Source organism: Loxodonta africana, chromosome 5 (genome assembly GCF_030014295.1).
Source record: "Loxodonta africana isolate mLoxAfr1 chromosome 5, mLoxAfr1.hap2, whole genome shotgun sequence".
NCBI classification, from domain to species: domain Eukaryota; kingdom Metazoa; phylum Chordata; class Mammalia; order Proboscidea; family Elephantidae; genus Loxodonta; species Loxodonta africana.
In genome coordinates this window covers 64,619,060-64,636,615 of record NC_087346.1, presented here as the reverse complement: position 1 = coordinate 64,636,615, position 17,556 = coordinate 64,619,060, and the positions used below count along the sequence as shown (strand labels likewise).

At 37.3% G+C, this 17,556-nt stretch overlaps 1 protein-coding gene across 1 annotated transcript in view; it reads left to right on the top strand.

Annotated features, from left to right (window-relative positions):
• Positions 1-16,832, top strand: part of PKD2 (polycystin 2, transient receptor potential cation channel) — a 58,782-nt gene extending 41,950 nt beyond the window's left edge. Inside the window, exons 8-15 of the mRNA XM_003414087.3 lie at positions 552-733; positions 1,847-1,967; positions 6,281-6,379; positions 8,956-9,077; positions 9,336-9,453; positions 10,668-10,831; positions 13,702-13,849; positions 14,379-16,832. Coding sequence (XP_003414135.1) covers positions 552-733; positions 1,847-1,967; positions 6,281-6,379; positions 8,956-9,077; positions 9,336-9,453; positions 10,668-10,831; positions 13,702-13,849; positions 14,379-14,618 — 1,194 coding nt within the window. The 3' untranslated portion in view covers positions 14,619-16,832. The remainder of the gene's footprint in view (positions 1-551; positions 734-1,846; positions 1,968-6,280; positions 6,380-8,955; positions 9,078-9,335; positions 9,454-10,667; positions 10,832-13,701; positions 13,850-14,378) is intronic.
• Positions 16,833-17,556: the final 724 nt, after the last annotated feature.

The window sequence follows — 17,556 nt, the reverse complement described above, 5'->3', positions numbered from 1 at the left end:
TTCACCAAGATTTCTACCTAGAGCTACGCAGGTTGTGATAGCCTCTCAGTTGTGAACTGTACCTCTTAGGTAGCCATCCTCAGCGCCTTTCTACAAAAACACAATATGGCTTTGGAGTCAGGTAGAGCTGGGTCCAAATCCTGTCTCCAGGCTTCAGTAAGACTCCTGGGGATAGAATGCCAGTATTCCAGCCATTGCAAAGACAATGCACATAAAGCCCTCACCATGGTGTCTGGCAGTAGTTGGCACACATTAAATGGCAATGTTAATATGCAATAAATATTCCCTGATTTTTTATTTAGTTTTCATTTGTGAGTTTTTTTTTTTCTCTCTCTACCTCTTTTATTGTAATTTTTTTGGGAGGGGGATATCATGAATCATTTTAATTATAATTAACCTGTTTTCATTATATTTTAATAATCATGTGAAATGTAAGCAGCATAAGAACAGGAAGTTCCAAGAACAGTACCTGGCACATAGTAGGCACACCATAAGTACTTTTTGAATAGGAAAATCAAACAGAAAAGTAATTTCTCCCCTCTCTTTTATAGCTCTTCAAATTCATCAGCTTTAACAGGACCATGAGCCAGCTCTCTACAACCATGTCTCGGTGTGCCAAAGACCTCGTTGGCTTTGCTATCATGTTCTTCATTATTTTCTTAGCTTACGCTCAGTTGGCATACCTTGTCTTTGGCACTCAGGTTGATGACTTCAGTACTTTCCAAGAGTGTATGTAAGTATACATAAAATTAAGAAGAAAAATGTAATCAGGGATATCAGTGCCTTATCAAGGTTATGAAGTCTTTATGACTGTTACTTGACCACCAAGTGTTTAAAAATATTCGTTTAAAATAAAACTTAATTACCTTTCCTAGAAACATTGACCCACTGATGCAAATAAGAAAATATATTCTGAAATGCTGCTGCTTAAGATAGGAGCCCTAAAGTAGTGTGAAATAGTAAAATAACCTTAAGAAACCAACACTGTTCCAAAGACTGAGATTTAGCACCACATGCACGTGGTAGCTTTTAAAAGGCCATTCATCTATATTTTTGTTCCTATTGAATATTGTTACCATATATGTTGAAATTCAGCCTATTCTCTAAGGAAAAAAAATGGTATTTCTAATATTCTAGGAGAAACTCAGACCAGTACAGGAATTTTCAGTCTTCTTTTGTCAAAGTTCCCAAGTATGGTATTAAAAGCAGAAAAAAGTAGCCAGTACCAGATTTCCAGGCCATTTAGAAAGGAGTTATTAGTAAAGGAGGTGATCACAATGATGGAAGTTAATAGTGCTTTGTGGATGGAGGATTCCTAACTAATGTTGTTCTTTGATAAAAGTCAGGAATGAAAATGATTTTACTGAGTAAGACCTGGCCCTGGCAGCAGCTGGCCACTTTGACCTCACTTTGAGTACATGTGAGCGTATTGAATTTTTGAAGACATACAATTTTGGCTATCTTTCAAAAAGATCTTACTTTTTTAAAAAAGAGTTTTTAAATTCAGACCCAGGGTGATCATTGTAAAATTTTAGAGTAACAGTGTTTTACCCAGCCAATTGGTTTGTAGGTCATCGGATAGTAACTTCATATAATTTAATTATGTTTTCTTTTTTGCCAAGTGAAAATAGCATATTTAACAGGAAAGTATATTGTTTTTATTTCAGAAGGTTTCAATTATGTAACTAGGAAGAGTTTCCTAAAGGGCTTGACAATTTTCTATTATTTGGCAGCTATCTACGCTGCTAAAAAGATCCTCAAGTATGAAATCATCTTTAAAAAATGTTACATCAACTGCTGGACATTCTTTGTTTTTGTATTTTGGTGTTCTGTTTTGTTTTTATAGCTTCACTCAGTTCCGTATCATTTTGGGCGATATCAACTTTGCAGAGATTGAGGAAGCTAATCGAATTTTGGGACCAATTTATTTCACTACCTTTGTGTTCTTTATGTTCTTCATTCTTTTGGTATGTACATTTTTGTTCATAGTGAGGGGCTTTAAAGTTTATGTTCATAAATCACCGTCTTCTCTTTCCTCTCATGTTCTATGCCCAATCATTTTTAATAAAGATTTAGGAAGTAGAAAAAATGTAGGTGCTAGAAAACTTAATTTATTTTCCTTTTCATTGCTTCAGTTTTAAGTCATAACCAAGTGTTTTTCCCATGGTCTTTCATTTATCCATATATGTGTGTCTAATCAATGCTGAAAAATTAGATCAAGTGCAAATTTAGTTATCCCAAGTGCTGATTTGTCTAAAAAGTAGATTATGCTTGCCTGCTTTTTTAACACAGATGTCAGCACTTTCATAGTTACTTGCTAGAGTGGCTTGACTTTTTTTTTTTTTTTTATTTAAACAGTGAGAACTGACAGAGCGAGCTGTATTCAGGATATCAGGAGTATTATTTGAGTGAATTATTGCTTGTCAGGATTAAGATCTGTTTTCGCTTACTCACACTTCACACGTCTAGAGACTGCCTACAAAGGACATTCAAATATTAAATTCAAAACTAAATCTAACAATGAATGGAAATTGCTTTAAAAAATTATTTTCAAAAATTTTTTATTATGTTAATTTGGTACAAATGAACATTTTTTTCCCCCAAGTTAATTAAGATTTTTTTTAAGGTATTTTATTCTTTATCTTAACATTGATACATTCATTTGTTCCCTGAGAAAGTATTAAATTAGTTTAACTTTGGCAGTGGGTATTTATTTTTTTTTATTTTTTTAACTAAACATTAGCATTTAATACTTTCCTTACATGAGCCATCATCTTGAGAAAAAAAGTTATTTTCATTTTCAGTAGATTTTGTAACGGTCCTTTATGTAAGGTAAATAATCACATTTTCAGTAATTCAGTGTGGTGTGTATGGTATATATTGGTTGAGTATTAGATCTATTTTAACTAATAGAACTGAAAGGATCAGAAATATTGTCTATTTATCTTGTACGTGTGTATCATAGATAGTTTTTAAATAAGCCTCTTGAGTTTCTGCTTCCTGTCGTATAGTAAAGAAAAAAACAGAGGGGAAGGGTAAGCCTTTGTTACATTGGTGGTAGTACTTTAGATTCTGGAGCACCTGAATCTCTCCTGAGAAAGCAAAAACCAGGAAATAAAAGTTCTGCAGCTGACCCTTTGGTTTACCTCAGACCATCTAAATTTTCTTAGTTTGTCTGTCTGCCAGATAAAGAACATCATGGTGGCAGTTTGAAATGCTCACATGTAGACTCATTTAAATGTTGCCATTTAGTAGGCAACACCTTCTAGATTATTCAGTTATTTTATCAGGTCTGTCACCAGAACCTGAAAAGAAGCTCTTAGCTTTTGTTTTTTTATATGAAAGTAATTTTTATACTACCACACAAAAAGGAATTACCCTCCCTCCACCTCTCAAAAAGAGAGAGAAAAGGCTACTGTTGATACAAACCTTTTTTAAAAAAAATATTCTTGTATATTTTATACCCAGCAGAACATACACCAATTCAGCAATTTCTACAGGTACAATTCAGTGACAGTGATTACATTCTTCAAGTTGTGCAACCATTTTCGCCCCCCTTTTCCAAATCATCCCACCACCATTAACAAACTCACTGCCCCTGAACTTCTTATCTAAACTTTCTGGCTGCTGATAATCAATTTGATCCGATGTAGACAGCTCTTTAAAGGAGTACAGTGCTCAAGGCAGACATTTATTACTAAGTAAGCTAAACTATTGTTGATACAAACCTTTCTTATAAGGAAATGCCAAGCTGAGTGCAGGAGTGGCCACCTTTCCCAGATGACTGCCAGCTGTTAATTGCCCCTGGTTAAGATGAAGCCTTTGTGATGTGAAATAGCCCAGCTCAGCCGGGAAGCAAAGGTCCCATCATCAACAGGGAAAGACCTCCTAGTACAGACTTCAGTCTGGCAATTAAGTGAACTTTCTGAGGCAGGATGGAGAGGAGGAGGGTGAACTTCAAATCCCCACACCTTTAAGTGTTTTTCTCAGCCACTTTCTAATATTCTAAGTCTCCTCAGAGGATCCATACTTTAATCCATTTTAGTGAAGACATTTGCAGGCATTAGTTAACAGCCATTTGGAAGCAAGAATAGAATACTGATTGCCTGGGTTGGGAGGGAGAAGGTGGGAAGTGTTACTCCGAATGCAGTTATCTGCCCTTGGAATTGTGCATTAGGCCAAGGACTTTCATGTATATTCTATTCTCATTTCTGCTACAGAATCTTAAATAGTAGTCCTCCTTCATTCAGAAAGATTCAGTGCCTAACCCATTAAAATGATAGAGCCTGCATTTGTTCATTCATTCAGTCGATCCGTAACTATTTGCTGAGTTGCTCTTCTTCCAGGTCATGTGCTAGATACTGGGGATACAGTGGTAAGGAAAAGAGAGGACCAACCCTGCTCTCACTAAGATTCCACAGACATAGGGGGAAAACGGAAGTACTCAAATACCCACTGCCATCAAGTCGATTCCTAATCATAGGGGCCCTGTAGGGCAGAGTAGAACTGCCCCATAGGGTTTGCAAAGCTGTAATCTATGGAAGCAGACTGCCACATATTTCTCCCAGGGAGCAGCTGTGGGTTCAAACCACTGACGTTTTGGTTAGCAGCTGAGCACTGTAACCACCGTGCCACCAGAGCTCCTTCTAGTACTCAAATACCTAGCTATATAGTTACAAGCCAGAGTTACATACTGAAAAGGAAAGACAGGAAGGGCACGTAGAAGAGAGACATGATCTATTGGATGTGGTGCTTGAAGAAAGTGTCGCTCCTGCCCTGAGAGGGAACCCAACAGAGAATCCCTGAAGGAGCAGGAGAGCAGTGGGATGCAGACCTCAAATTCTAGTAAAAGACCAGAATTAATGGTCTGAGTCTAGAAGGACCCCAGAGGTCATGGTCCCCAGACCTTCTGTTAGCCCAAGACTGGAACTGTTCCCAAAGCCAAGTCTTCAGACAGGGATTGGCCTAGACTATAAGATAGAAAATGATGCTGGTGAGGAATGAGCTTCTTGGATCAAGTAGACATTTGAGACTGTGTGGGCAGCTCCTGTCTGGAGGGGAGATGAGAAGGCAGAGGAGAACAGAAAGCTGGCTGAATGGACATGGAAATACAGGGTAGAGATAAGGAGTGTGCTGTCTCAGGGGGAGAGCAACTAGGAGTACATAGCAAGGTGTATGTAAATTTTTGTATGAGAGACTGACTTGATTTGTAAACTTTCACTTAAAGCACAATAAAAATTTTTTTTAAAAAAGTCTCTTGGAAATACAAACAATGCTAGAGATAGAAACCATTCCAAATGGGGAAAGAAACTAATCACTATTGAGTAATAATTATAAATTATGTAGCACTTCCTATGTCATCAGGCTTTATCTTAAGTAATTTATATAGATTTCTTAATCCTCACCATTATTCATAATTATAATAATCCTATTATTGTCCTATTATGTAAAAATAAGTAGAATTTAAATAACGCTTAGAAAGTTTAACAACATAGTGTTGGCAGTGCCAAGACTGAAACACAAGTTTATGTGACTCCAAAGTCTGTCTTTTCCACTAAATTTTTATTGTCTTTTTTCCTAGAAGACCTGACTGTATTCCTATTAATTATTTTTGGGAGCATTTTAAACACAATGAAGATTTTTCCAGTTTCTTCTCAGTTCTTTGAATTGTGCTATATAAATCTTAAATATTGTTCTATAATAATATTTGGAATCAGGATAGAATTCCACTTGTTCATTTTCCCTATTGAAATTTGAAGAGTTTTTAGAGTTCCATGGAAACCCTGGTGGTTAAGTGCTACGGCTGCTAACCAAGAGGTCGGCAGTTCAAATCTACCTGGCGCTCCTTGGAAACTATGGGGCAGTTCTGTATCCTATAGGGTCGCTATGAGTCGGAATCAACTCGATGGCAATGGGTTTGGTTTGGGTTTAGAGTTCCACACCTATAGTAATTTATGTGAATTGTGAAAAATGGGTAAACAAAAAGAATAAAATAATCCTTGCTCTCATAGGTACATTAATATTTGGCTGTGTTTCAGTCTTGCCTCCACTTGCAAAATGTACCTCAATATATGGTTTTGTAACAATAAGAATATATATATTGTTTTTTATTTTCCTTTTATATGATTTCATGGAGGAAATAATTTTCCCAAATTGTATGATAACAAATAATAGAAAAGGTGAGCAAAAAAGGGATGTTTGCCAGAATTTGGGATTGATGTTTGCAAAATATATTTAAATTCCTTTTTTTAATCTCTGTGTTTCTTTGATTTGCAAACAGAATATGTTTTTGGCCATCATCAGTGACACTTACTCTGAAGTTAAATCTGATTTTGCCCAGCAAAAAGCTCAAATGGAACTCTCAGATCTTATCAGAAAGGTATGAAAAAGCCTTAATTCTCAAAATTGTTTTATTTCCTACATAAAATAAGCACTGTTTTGGCCAGGTTTCCAAATCAACTTTGATCCATTGAAATTGTTCAAAACAAAGAGTAAATTGCTCTCTTTCAGGGATAATTTAAATGCACTCAGTCTTGGAGCCTTGATGGATAACGTTTCTACCTAGGAATTAATTTCTGGTAATCCATTCCATCTCTGGGATTAAATGTCCAGTAATCTCTTGACTCTTAAGGAGCAGAACTGCTGGCTTCATCTCCTTTATTTGTCTTGACACCTCCTCTAGTTGACTTTCACACAGAGATCCAGAGTTCACAGTAAACTGAAAGGGAAGATTATATAAAGACCCTTCAACTTCTTCTACTTCAAAAGCCATTAAAAAGAAAAGACGTTTGAGGGGAAGATACTTGGTCATTCATTCACCTTTTAACCTGGCCCTTCCAAGGAAGGTTTAAAATAATTAAAGGAAAAGGTCCAGGGACTCAGGGGCCTGAGAACTTTTACTTATGTGCCTTCTCAGGAAGGAGCTGGTTGTTAAATGGAAGGGCAGGACAGGAAATTGGGGCAGTTTTGATCTTCTCAGTGTGATTTCTTTAGTTTGGTTTCAAGTATAAAACTATGCAACAACAAATAACTACTTTTAAAGTACACAGCTTGTTCCCTAACATCCTTTTTGTTAAGATACAGTGGCTCCATAACTATAACGTTTTTTTTGTTGGTTCAAGCCATGGGACTGTTGTCTGTGAATCATGTTACACTGTAGCACTTAAGCTTGTTAAAACAAATTCCCTTAGATGGAATCTAAAAAACCAAACCCGTTGCCATCAAGTCAGTCATGTTATCCTGAATTTTGCATAACAGTTCTGATATAAACATGCTTCGATTACCATGGTTTATTTAAGTAACACCAGTTCGCGGGCAACATGGTTCAGGTTTCACTTATTACATTGTACTAACTGTGGTTAATAGTATCAAATACAAACTTTACTTCTAGCTCTTCAGTCCACAGATCATTACATAAATAGCAGATGCATGTTGTGATCGGTGATCAATCACATCACTTCAAAGTCTGTTGGTAATTGGTCATTGCATTCATTATTCAGTTCATGCATAAACAGCAAAGCCTGTAGTGTTGCCTGCTTGTCTCCCAGTATTAAAACCACATTGCCAGTTTACAAAAACATGTAACTGAAGGAAAGAAACTAGCCAACAAAGATGAACATATAGCAAAGAAACACAAAGTGGTGACCCGTCCAAAAAAAAAAAACCATTGCCATCGAGCAGATTCCTACTCAGCGACTCTATAGGACAGAGTAGAACTGCCCCATAGGGTTTCCAAGGCTAAAATCTTTATGGAAGCAGACTGCCACATCTTTCCCCCACGGAGCAGCCGGTGGCTTCAAACCCCTGACCTCTTGCTTAGCAGCTGAGCGCTTAACCACTGCACCACCAATATTCCTAATGTGGTAACACTGGAAGTGAAATTCAAATTGAATGTAAATGAATTATAGAAGATAGAGATGACTGTGAGAGTGTTGACCCACTGCTGTTTGACAAACTCAATAAATCAAGATTCGGGCAGCAGGAGGAACTTAGTGAAGGTATACTTAGGAACATAATGGCAGATTTCGGCTGTGATGTAAAGGATGGCAGTGTCTCCGAGGAATGGTGCAAAAGGCTTCACATTAAGGATCTTCCATGGGAAAAAAACACTTCACCTTAATGGAACTCTCAGAGATGATGCACAACATTGAAAGTGCAAAAGATCAAATGTTAGAAGTTTATCCAAACAGAAAGGAGTGCGACAGTTAGCCAAGGAATAGAAAAGATGCTCACTCCATATCAGGTTATATGATAAGAAGAAGGCAAGAACTGTTCAAACAATAATTGATAAGTTTTTGACAAAGAAATAAAACCCTTTAGTTCTCAATGTCTATAATGGTTTAAATTTCAGTGTTCTAAATAAGTATTAGTTTTGCTATTTTTTAATTTCTTTATAAATTTAGAATTGACAGGTGAGCTTTAAGGTTTTGACAGAAATTGTTTAAGGTCACGGAACGATCATAATTTTCCCATTGATCGTTACGATCATTTTGCGTGGTTTCAGCTTGCAGGGTCATTTTTGGAATCCCACACTACCATACAGAGTAAGATCTGATTGAAGTCTGTTGGTGAAATAGCCTCATCCATATTTCTTTGGAGTTTTTTTTTTACATATTTAACATATGTAAGGATATTACTGACTGTGAGATAATATAAAAAATAAATATTTAATCCATAACTCAGGTTTCTCTGCATGGAAATTTTTTTTCTGCCACCTAAACTTGAATATGCATATCAGCAAAAGACCCTTAGTTCTTCTTGATCCTGCCTCTTTCCATATAACTCCACCAAAAGAGTTCTATGGAGATCTCAAGATACGTGTATTCATTCATTCAACACATATACCTTGAGTGGCCAACTTACCTTCTGGCCACTGGGTTTACAGTAGTTACTACTGTAATGGATAAAGCAAACGCAAAAAGAGAGTGTATTAAACCAAGTCTTTTCTTTCGATAGGGCTACCATAAAGCCTTGGTGAGACTAAAATTGAAAAGAAATACTGTGGATGACATTTCAGAGAGTCTGCGGCAAGGGGGAGGCAAGTTAAACTTTGATGAACTTCGACAAGATCTCAAAGGGTAAGAATCACATTTCCTGAGGCCCTGGGAAATTCCTAACTCTAAAGATAAATTGTTGGTCATAAAGGTATCTTTGGCCTAAGCATTCAGGGAGAGACACTTTTTTTTCCAAAGGCGGGTGTCCTTCTGGAATATATTGTAAGAGAAGGACTGGCCACCATTCAGCCATATCTCTTTCTTCCTGTGTTTTGATGTCTCTGTGTTTGGGTTGGACAGTGTACACAAATGAGTTCATCTGTATCCTCTTGATAATTTCAGGAAGGGCCATACTGATGCAGAGATTGAGGCAATATTCACAAAGTATGACCAAGATGGAGACCAAGAGCTGACCGAACGTGAACATCAGCAGATGAGAGACGATTTGGAAAAAGAGAGGGTGGGTCCACATTAGAACAACATGACTCAGTTCAGCACCTGCGATGTATCAGACACCATGCAAAGTCGTGGACTATTTAGAGAATCAGTACCTGCCTTTCTCCTCCCTTCTGCTCTCTCGTGCACATATGCGCCATGCACGCACGCGTACACACACACAGAATCCCTGCTCTTATGTCAGAGCACATCATAGTCTAATGGAGAAGACCGACATATAGATAATGTAAATACAGTGTCCTAAGTGCTGTGAAGGCACAGCTGAACTGAAGTCTGGCAGTAAAATAAACCAACTCGTTTAGTAATTCCTTTAATGAGTTTATGTATTAGTACCCTGCTTATTCCAAAAGAATATATAATACAAAATGTAAAAATGCAATAAGTTACAATAAATGTAAAAAAAAAAAAAAAAGAGGAATGAAGCAAAACAAAAGAGAAAATATAAAACTAGTCTATGAATGAGACTAAATAGTGCGTTCTGTAAAACACATGTGCTTATTAAGACTACAGATTAGGCCCACATGAGGGTAAAAAAAGGGATTTCTCAGAAGATATAAAATATTCTGACTAGCTGCTTTTTAAGTAATTATGTTTATAGTTAAATACTGTATTTGGATAATCAGAAAAAATAATTATAAGCCTTAGCATTAACTTTCAAAAATCAGTGGTTAAGCCCAAAAAAATCTGTGGTGAATTGAGGTACAGAGAATACAGATGAATGTGGTTTACAAAAACCCCTTTCCAATGAGTAGATGGTCCAGAACATTGGTTCCTGTGTGCTGCTGTGCAGAACATGGAACAGTCCTGGCAGGTGACAAAGGTTTCACCAGACACAGTGGAAAGTGAACAAGAACATAATGAGTAAATTTTTCACAAGGATATAGTTAGTCAAAATTCTTATTCAGGGATTACATGCTTCGTGCTTCAGATCCATTAAAATGTTCTGTCTTTATGAAAACAAAGTGATAGTATATTTCTATATTTACTTTTTTCTCTGTTGTGTTTTTGATATTTTTTCTTGTCCAAACAAAAAACTCATAGCTCCTTGCTGGTTGATAGAGTTTGTTTTGACAATTTGGCAGCCTATGAAATTTACAAGTGTGGGGATCACAGTCAGATGTTAACCATAGAGAAATCCCAGGTAAATAGCACACACCGTTTCCTGTTTCCTCGGGTCCTCGGTGTTCATTCCACACTTGGTGACCTCGTGTTCTTCAGGAGGACCTAGACTTGGATCACAGCTCTTTACCACGTCCTATGAGCAGCCGGAGTTTCCCACGAAGCCTGGACGACTCTGAGGAGGATGATGATGAAGACAGTGGGCATAGTTCCAGAAGGAGAGGAAGTATCTCCAGTGGAGTTTCTTATGAAGAGTTTCAAGTGTAAGTATAAATGATTTGGCAGAATTTGGGTTGGTAAGAGTCCAAATGTTGGAGACCAAGCAGTTTCCTCCACCTCTCTCAATTCATACCTTCCCATTACTAATCATCAATTTTTTATAACTTTTTTTTTTTTTTTTGCTGTTTATAAAAGTGATATGTTCATTATAGGAAAATTAGCAAATAAAGAACAGCAAAAGAAAACATTAAAAATCTCCCATATTACCCATAAATCTCTGGCTCATTGATTTTCAACAAGGGTGCCAGGACCATTTAATGAGGAATAACAGTGTCTTCAACAAATGGTGCTGGGACAACTGGATTTCCATAGGCAAAAGAATGAAGTTGGACCCCTACCTCACATCACTTATATGAAATGTCTAGAGTAGACAAATTCATAGAGACAAAGTAGATTAGAGGTTACCAGGCCTGGGGAAACACAGAGTGAAGAGTTATTGTTTAATGGATACAGAGTTACTGTTTGGGGTGATGAAAAATTTTGGAAATAATGATGGTTGCAAAATACTGTGAATGTAATAAATTCCATTGAATTGTACACTTAGAAACAGTTAAAATGGCAAATTTTATATATTTTACCATAATAAAAAAAGTAATGATAGGGAAAAAAAAACCTTCCATATTTCCACCAACCAAAAATGTCTATTATTAACATTTTAGTATTTGTGTCTCCATTTACATGTGTTTATCAATTTATATGTTTTTTATGGGATAGCTGGAGAAGGTTCCATGTTCACCTGAGAAGAATGTACCTTCTGCTGTTACTGAGTGAACTGTTCTATAGATGTTTGTTAGGTCTAGTTGGTTTATAGTATTGTTCGAGTCTTCTGTTTCCTTGTTGATCTTCTGCCTAGTTCTGTCCATTTTTGAAAGTGGAGTATTAAGGTCACCAACCATTATTGTTGAATTATCTGGTTCACCGTTCAGTTCTGTCAGGTTTTGTGTATTTTGGAGCTCTGTTATTAGGTACGTACATGTTTATAATTGTTATAGCTTCCTAATGAATTGACCCTTTTATCATTATAAAATGTGCCTTTTTATCTCTAATAACTGTTTTTGTTTTAAAGTCTTTTTTATCTGTTATTAGTATAACTACTTCAGCTTTTTCTGTGGTTGGTGTTTGGATGATACCTCTCTCTCCATCCTTTTACTTCCAATCTGTTTGTATCTTATTCTAAAGTATGTCTCCATCGACAGCAAGAATAGTTTTTGAGGCCAGGCTTTGAGGTTTATTCTGATCCCAGGAGGTTTCTTCTTGGCTGTCTCTTTTCCTAGTTCTTTCTGGTAAACCAGCTGGTCTATGGTTTAGCTTGTTGACCTCGTGAAACAAGCAGCCACCTCTTAACTGTTCACCACCACAGTCTCCATTGTTTTAAAGAACTCCGTTATGCTTGAACTTCCCCATGCTTTGTTCCAAATAAAGTCAATTAACTTGGATCACTCTGTTCCTTGGCCTGTCTGTCCCTCTTGGCAAAAAACCTCTGTGCCACTGCCCCAGAGCTGGGGTCACGGGCAGTAGCTAACTTCTCTTGGAGCCACACCCCTGTTCCATGAGCAAGGCACTGGGCTAGGATGGCAGCCTCTAGTCTTCTCAGCTTGCCCATCCTGGCATGGAAACTCTACCTTACAGCTGGGGGCTAAGAGGAAGAAGAGAGCCCCATACTTCTCAGCTGCCTGAATTAGAGACTCTGCAACATGGAGCTGCGGGGAGGGAGATGAAAACTGCTGGCAGCTTGCTCCTTCTCCGTGGGAGATACTGGTACCATAGTCTTAACTGAGAGCTGGGAAAGAGAGAGCCATGTGTTCTTCACTGCACCTACCCACAGTGGTGCTTCTGTTATACTGAGCTGGAGGTAGAGAGAGCAAGTTATGGCTCAAATACCATAGAGCCTCACTCTTAGTATTGTGGTAAATATATAGTCTCCAGTCTTCACATGTACATTGCAGTGACATTAATTGCATTCATCATGTCGTTCAGCTGTCACCACTAACCATTCTCAGATTTTTCCATCGCCATTAACAGAAGTTCTTTGTCCGCTAAGCATTGTGTCTTCCTTTCCCCTCCTTCCCACCCACTCCTGGTAACCACGAATAAACTTTGATCTCTATACACGTACCTATTCTAGATATTTCATGTAAGTGGAAACGTCTATTTGTCCAGATAAATGGTCCTTCATTTGCTGTATGCCGTTACAATTTTTTCCAGAGATTTTAAATGGTCGTATCTTATTTTAATAACTTTTACCAGTTATGGTTTTTTCATGGGGAAGGAGTTCACAGAGCCCCTCATGTTTTCAAAGTATTTATTTTATGACATTTTGTTTATTCAAAATAATGAGATAAGTGAGTGTACTGTTTTCTAACAGCATCATTTACTTAATATATTGTGAACATCTTTCTGTTTCACTAAAAATTCTGTCAAAATATCATTTCTGGTGTCTCCTTAGAATTTCATTGTATAGAAGAATAATTTCTTTAAACAGTCTCCTATTGATTGTTTAATGTAGCCATTTTTCAATGATTCACTATTAATAACCAGCACTCAATGAATATCCTTGTAGCCAAAAATTGTACATATGCCTAATTATTTCCTCTAGAAATTTTTCTAGAAATGGGATATCTAAGTAAAGAGATATGCATACATTCTTAAGACTTCTGATACAAAGTTGTGCCAGTTAACATCGCCAGCAGCAGTGTATGAGAGTTATCTTAAAGTGTGAGGCTACTTAGACAGCATGTCAGACCATAACAATGTTTTAGGAAAAAAATTGTAGCATTTCCATTTAAAAAGCTAACTAGGCTGAAAAGATGGTGCCACAGGTGACTTTGCCTCTCTCAACTGTGGTTTCCTACAGCCTGGTGAGGCGAGTGGACCGAATGGAGCATTCCATTGGCAGCATCGTGTCCAAGATCGACGCTGTGATCGTGAAGCTGGAGATCATGGAGCGGGCCAAACTGAAGAGGAGGGAGGTGCTGGGGAGGCTGCTGGATGGGGTGGCCGAGGTAAGTGGTCCTGGGCTTCCAAATGCTGGCCAGTGAGCAAGGTGTTTATTGCTAACAATATGGTTAACAAAACTGTTTTCAACTTGAATTATTGAAGAAGAGTAAAAGCATTACAGTCATTTACACAAATTCAGGGTTATTTTCATTTTCAGATTTTTTGGGGGGGTCTGAAAGAAAAGCACTTTCTGATTCTATAAAATTATCAGGGTAGTCATATTTTATAACCCTTAATCAGAGAAGGTTGTCTTTCTCCTTAACTAGAAATCATTGCAGATCAATATCTAGAAGTATTGTTACTCTCTTAACACTCCTCTTAATACATACACACTCATGGTCCCACCTTCACTGGAGGATAGAATTAAGTGAAAGCTGTACTCCAGCGATTCTAAGAATTGCTAGTCTATGCTGTAAATCTCCAGCCTTATCTAATTACAGATTCTTTGGCTCCCAAACTTCCCAAGGCAATTTGTAAGTACAAGCGTGTGCACCACTCCACTCCTAATATCCTGCTTTCGTTTTCCTTTATTAGGATGAAAGACTGGGTCGTGACAGTGAAATCCACAGGGAACAGATGGAACGGCTTGTGCGGGAAGAGTTGGAACGCTGGGAATCAGACGATGCAGCTTCCCAAATAAGTCATGGTTTGGGGACGCCAGTGGGACTAAATGGTCAGCCTCGCCCAAGGAACTCTCGCCCTCCTTCCTCCCAGTCTACAGAAGGCATAGTAGAAGGTGGAGGTGGAAATGGGAGTTCCAATATCCACATGTAGAATGAGTGTTAGTATGTGTGTCCCTCTTAGATGAGAAGGTGGTGGTCCCGAATTGCTGTAACAAGTACACTATTTATATGTGATGACCACCATAGGATGCTGGCCTTTGTGACTAGTCTTTGTTTATTCTTCTGCACTTTAATTTATTTTATATAAACATTGCCCATGGATCAAAGTTTTTTTTTTTTTTTCTTATATAAGAAGTCTAGGTGTAAATATTGAGTACAGGGAAAACTTTGTAATGTATATGGAGTGGTGTGCCCAAATGCTAAAATGACTGAGGCTTCTCAGTTGACACTGAAGTGGCCTTTGAAAGCTAGAAGAGAACTGTCAAAATTCTTCCGAGTTTTCATTTCCAATCACAAAAATCAGTATTGTCATTTTTGCCCAGTGTGTGAAGGGAAAATGGGGGGTATTCCTTTTCCATTCAGGCTTAGCTCATGGGCTTCATACCTAGCCTTCTTTTAAGAAAGGAGCCTTTTATTTCAACTACCTTTCTGGGGTAAACTTTTCTAAAAGAGCTGGAAAAGAACTCCAAACCATAGAATGGGTATGTAACCATTATGCTACAATTTGAATGAATGGGTTAAGATAAATGTTAAATACTATGCTTTTATGTTTTTTTATCATATCTAAATGTCTGGGGGATTAACTGTATCACTTAATTTTTACATTATTTTGGTTCTCATGAGCTGAGTGAAATCACCAAAGATCAATAATGGGTTAAGAATGCCATTTCTAACTATATGAGAATCCAAAGGAGCCCTAAGTTTTCACAACATTTGACTTTTTCTAATAATTTAGAAAGTTTAGTTTTTTTAATTTTTAAAATTTTTCAATTTTTTTTTTTTTAATTTTTTAAGTTTTAGCTTGGTATAAAGAGCCCTGGCGGTGCAGTGGTAAAGAGCCAAACTGCGAAAGAAAGGTCAGCAGTTCAAATCCACCAACTGCTCCTTGGAAACCCTATGGGGCAGTTCTTCTCTGTCCTATAGGGTCGCTATGAGTTGGAATCAACTCGATGGCAACAGGTTTTGGTTAGTTTGGTATAAAGATTTATCCATATATTCTCTTTCCCATGTGACTTAATTCATTTACTACTGACTTTTAATGTTACAACTAATCTACCAAGACCAACTTCCTAAATTTTTAGTATGCGTTGAAAGTTTTAACCCAGTAAATACGTTAATCTTAAAGAAATATTAAAGGAAGTTTTTTAATTAATCCACATCAAAATATTTTAAAACTAAAGTTTTATAATGATTTAAGAATGCAGAATTCAAATATTCTTGATCTTGTATTTCAAAACTGGGATTTACAGTCTAAATGGAGCTAAATTTAATGAAAAGAAGGTTTTGGTATTGCAAGTTCATTCATTATCAGAATTTGGCCAAAGTTCAAGTTTGTAGCAATTTGTTTTTCATCAGGGAAGTGGCTCACCAAATTTGTGGGTGAAAAAAATGTATTTCCCAATAAAAATGACAATCTTATTTTTCAAGAGGGTTAAGTAAGGTGATCTCTTGAGAGCTGATGGATCAAGCAAGAGAGAATGCAGTGTTGGTGAACAGCCTTCACTTGGAGAAGCAATAGAAGAGAGGCCTTTGTTTTCATTGCTGTATTTAAAATTTGCAAGTTGTTCATTTAACAGAATATGCCAGTCGGCTCTTCAGTAAAAACATACGCAAGCAGCCCTTTCTAGGCTGGCTTCTAGTGAAACACGTTGGGCTTTCTTTTAACAGTTTTTCCACTTAGCTTCATCTCCATCCTCACTTTCTTTTGAATGTGCTACACAGAGTCCTTTATTACTAGGTACTGAAGTTTGCATTCCAGGGATATTGAGTGTACGTATTTGTGTGTGTGTACCATGTTGTTATATATAAACAAACTTCAATTTGAAGTGCAGCCATTATGTGATATCCATGTGTGTCGACCATGTGCCATATATTAACTATGGTCACTGGAAAGTCTTTTTATGATGCTTACTATTATACTCTTTTTCATTTCACATGTAAAACCTTGCAAAATTCCTACTTTTTACCCACAAGGTACTTCTTTTTTCTTTCTTCTTTAGTCATGGAGAATTCCCTACCATCTTCTCCCCTATATTAGCATTACTAAGAAGATGTTACATATGCAAGTCTTTCTCGACAATCGAGAATTTCATTAATGTGTAATACTGAGCACTTTACATCTCAATAAAGACTTGTTATAATAGCAGATGTGAGAGTTGTTGATTTCCTAAATAGAAACCGTTTGGTAAATTGCCTTATATCGTGAGACTAATGATAAAGGATTTCATTTTACTTGGATCCACAGTCAACACCCATGGAAGCAGCAGTCAAGAAATCAGGAAACACATTGCATTGGGCAAATTGGCTGCAAAAGGCCTCTTTAAAGTGTTGAAAACAAAGATGTCACCTTTAAGACTAAGGTATGTCTGTCCCAAGCCATGGTATTTTCAATCGCATTATGTGCATGCGAAAACTAGACAATGAATAAGGAAGACAGAAGAATTGATGCCTTTGAATTGTGCTGTTTGCAGAGAATATTGAATATACCATGGACTGCCAAAAGAACGAACAAATCTGTCTTGGAAGAAGTACAGCCAGAATGCTCCTTAGAAGCAAGGATGGCGAGACTACCTCTTACATACTTTGGACATGTTGTCAAGAGAGATCAGTCTCTGGAGAAGGACATCATGTTTGGTAGAGGGTCAACGAGATGGATTGACACAGTGGCTGCAACAATGGGCCCAAGCATAACAATTGTGGGCGTGGCACCGAACCGAGCAGTGTTTCCTTCTGTTATACATAGGGTCACTGTGAGTCGAAACCGACTCCACGGCACCTAACAACAGCAATGATAAAGGCTTAAACTTTGAAAAGGGCATCTTCTCTTTTATATGTTTTTGACACATAGTCGACATGTTATTCTCAGTTAT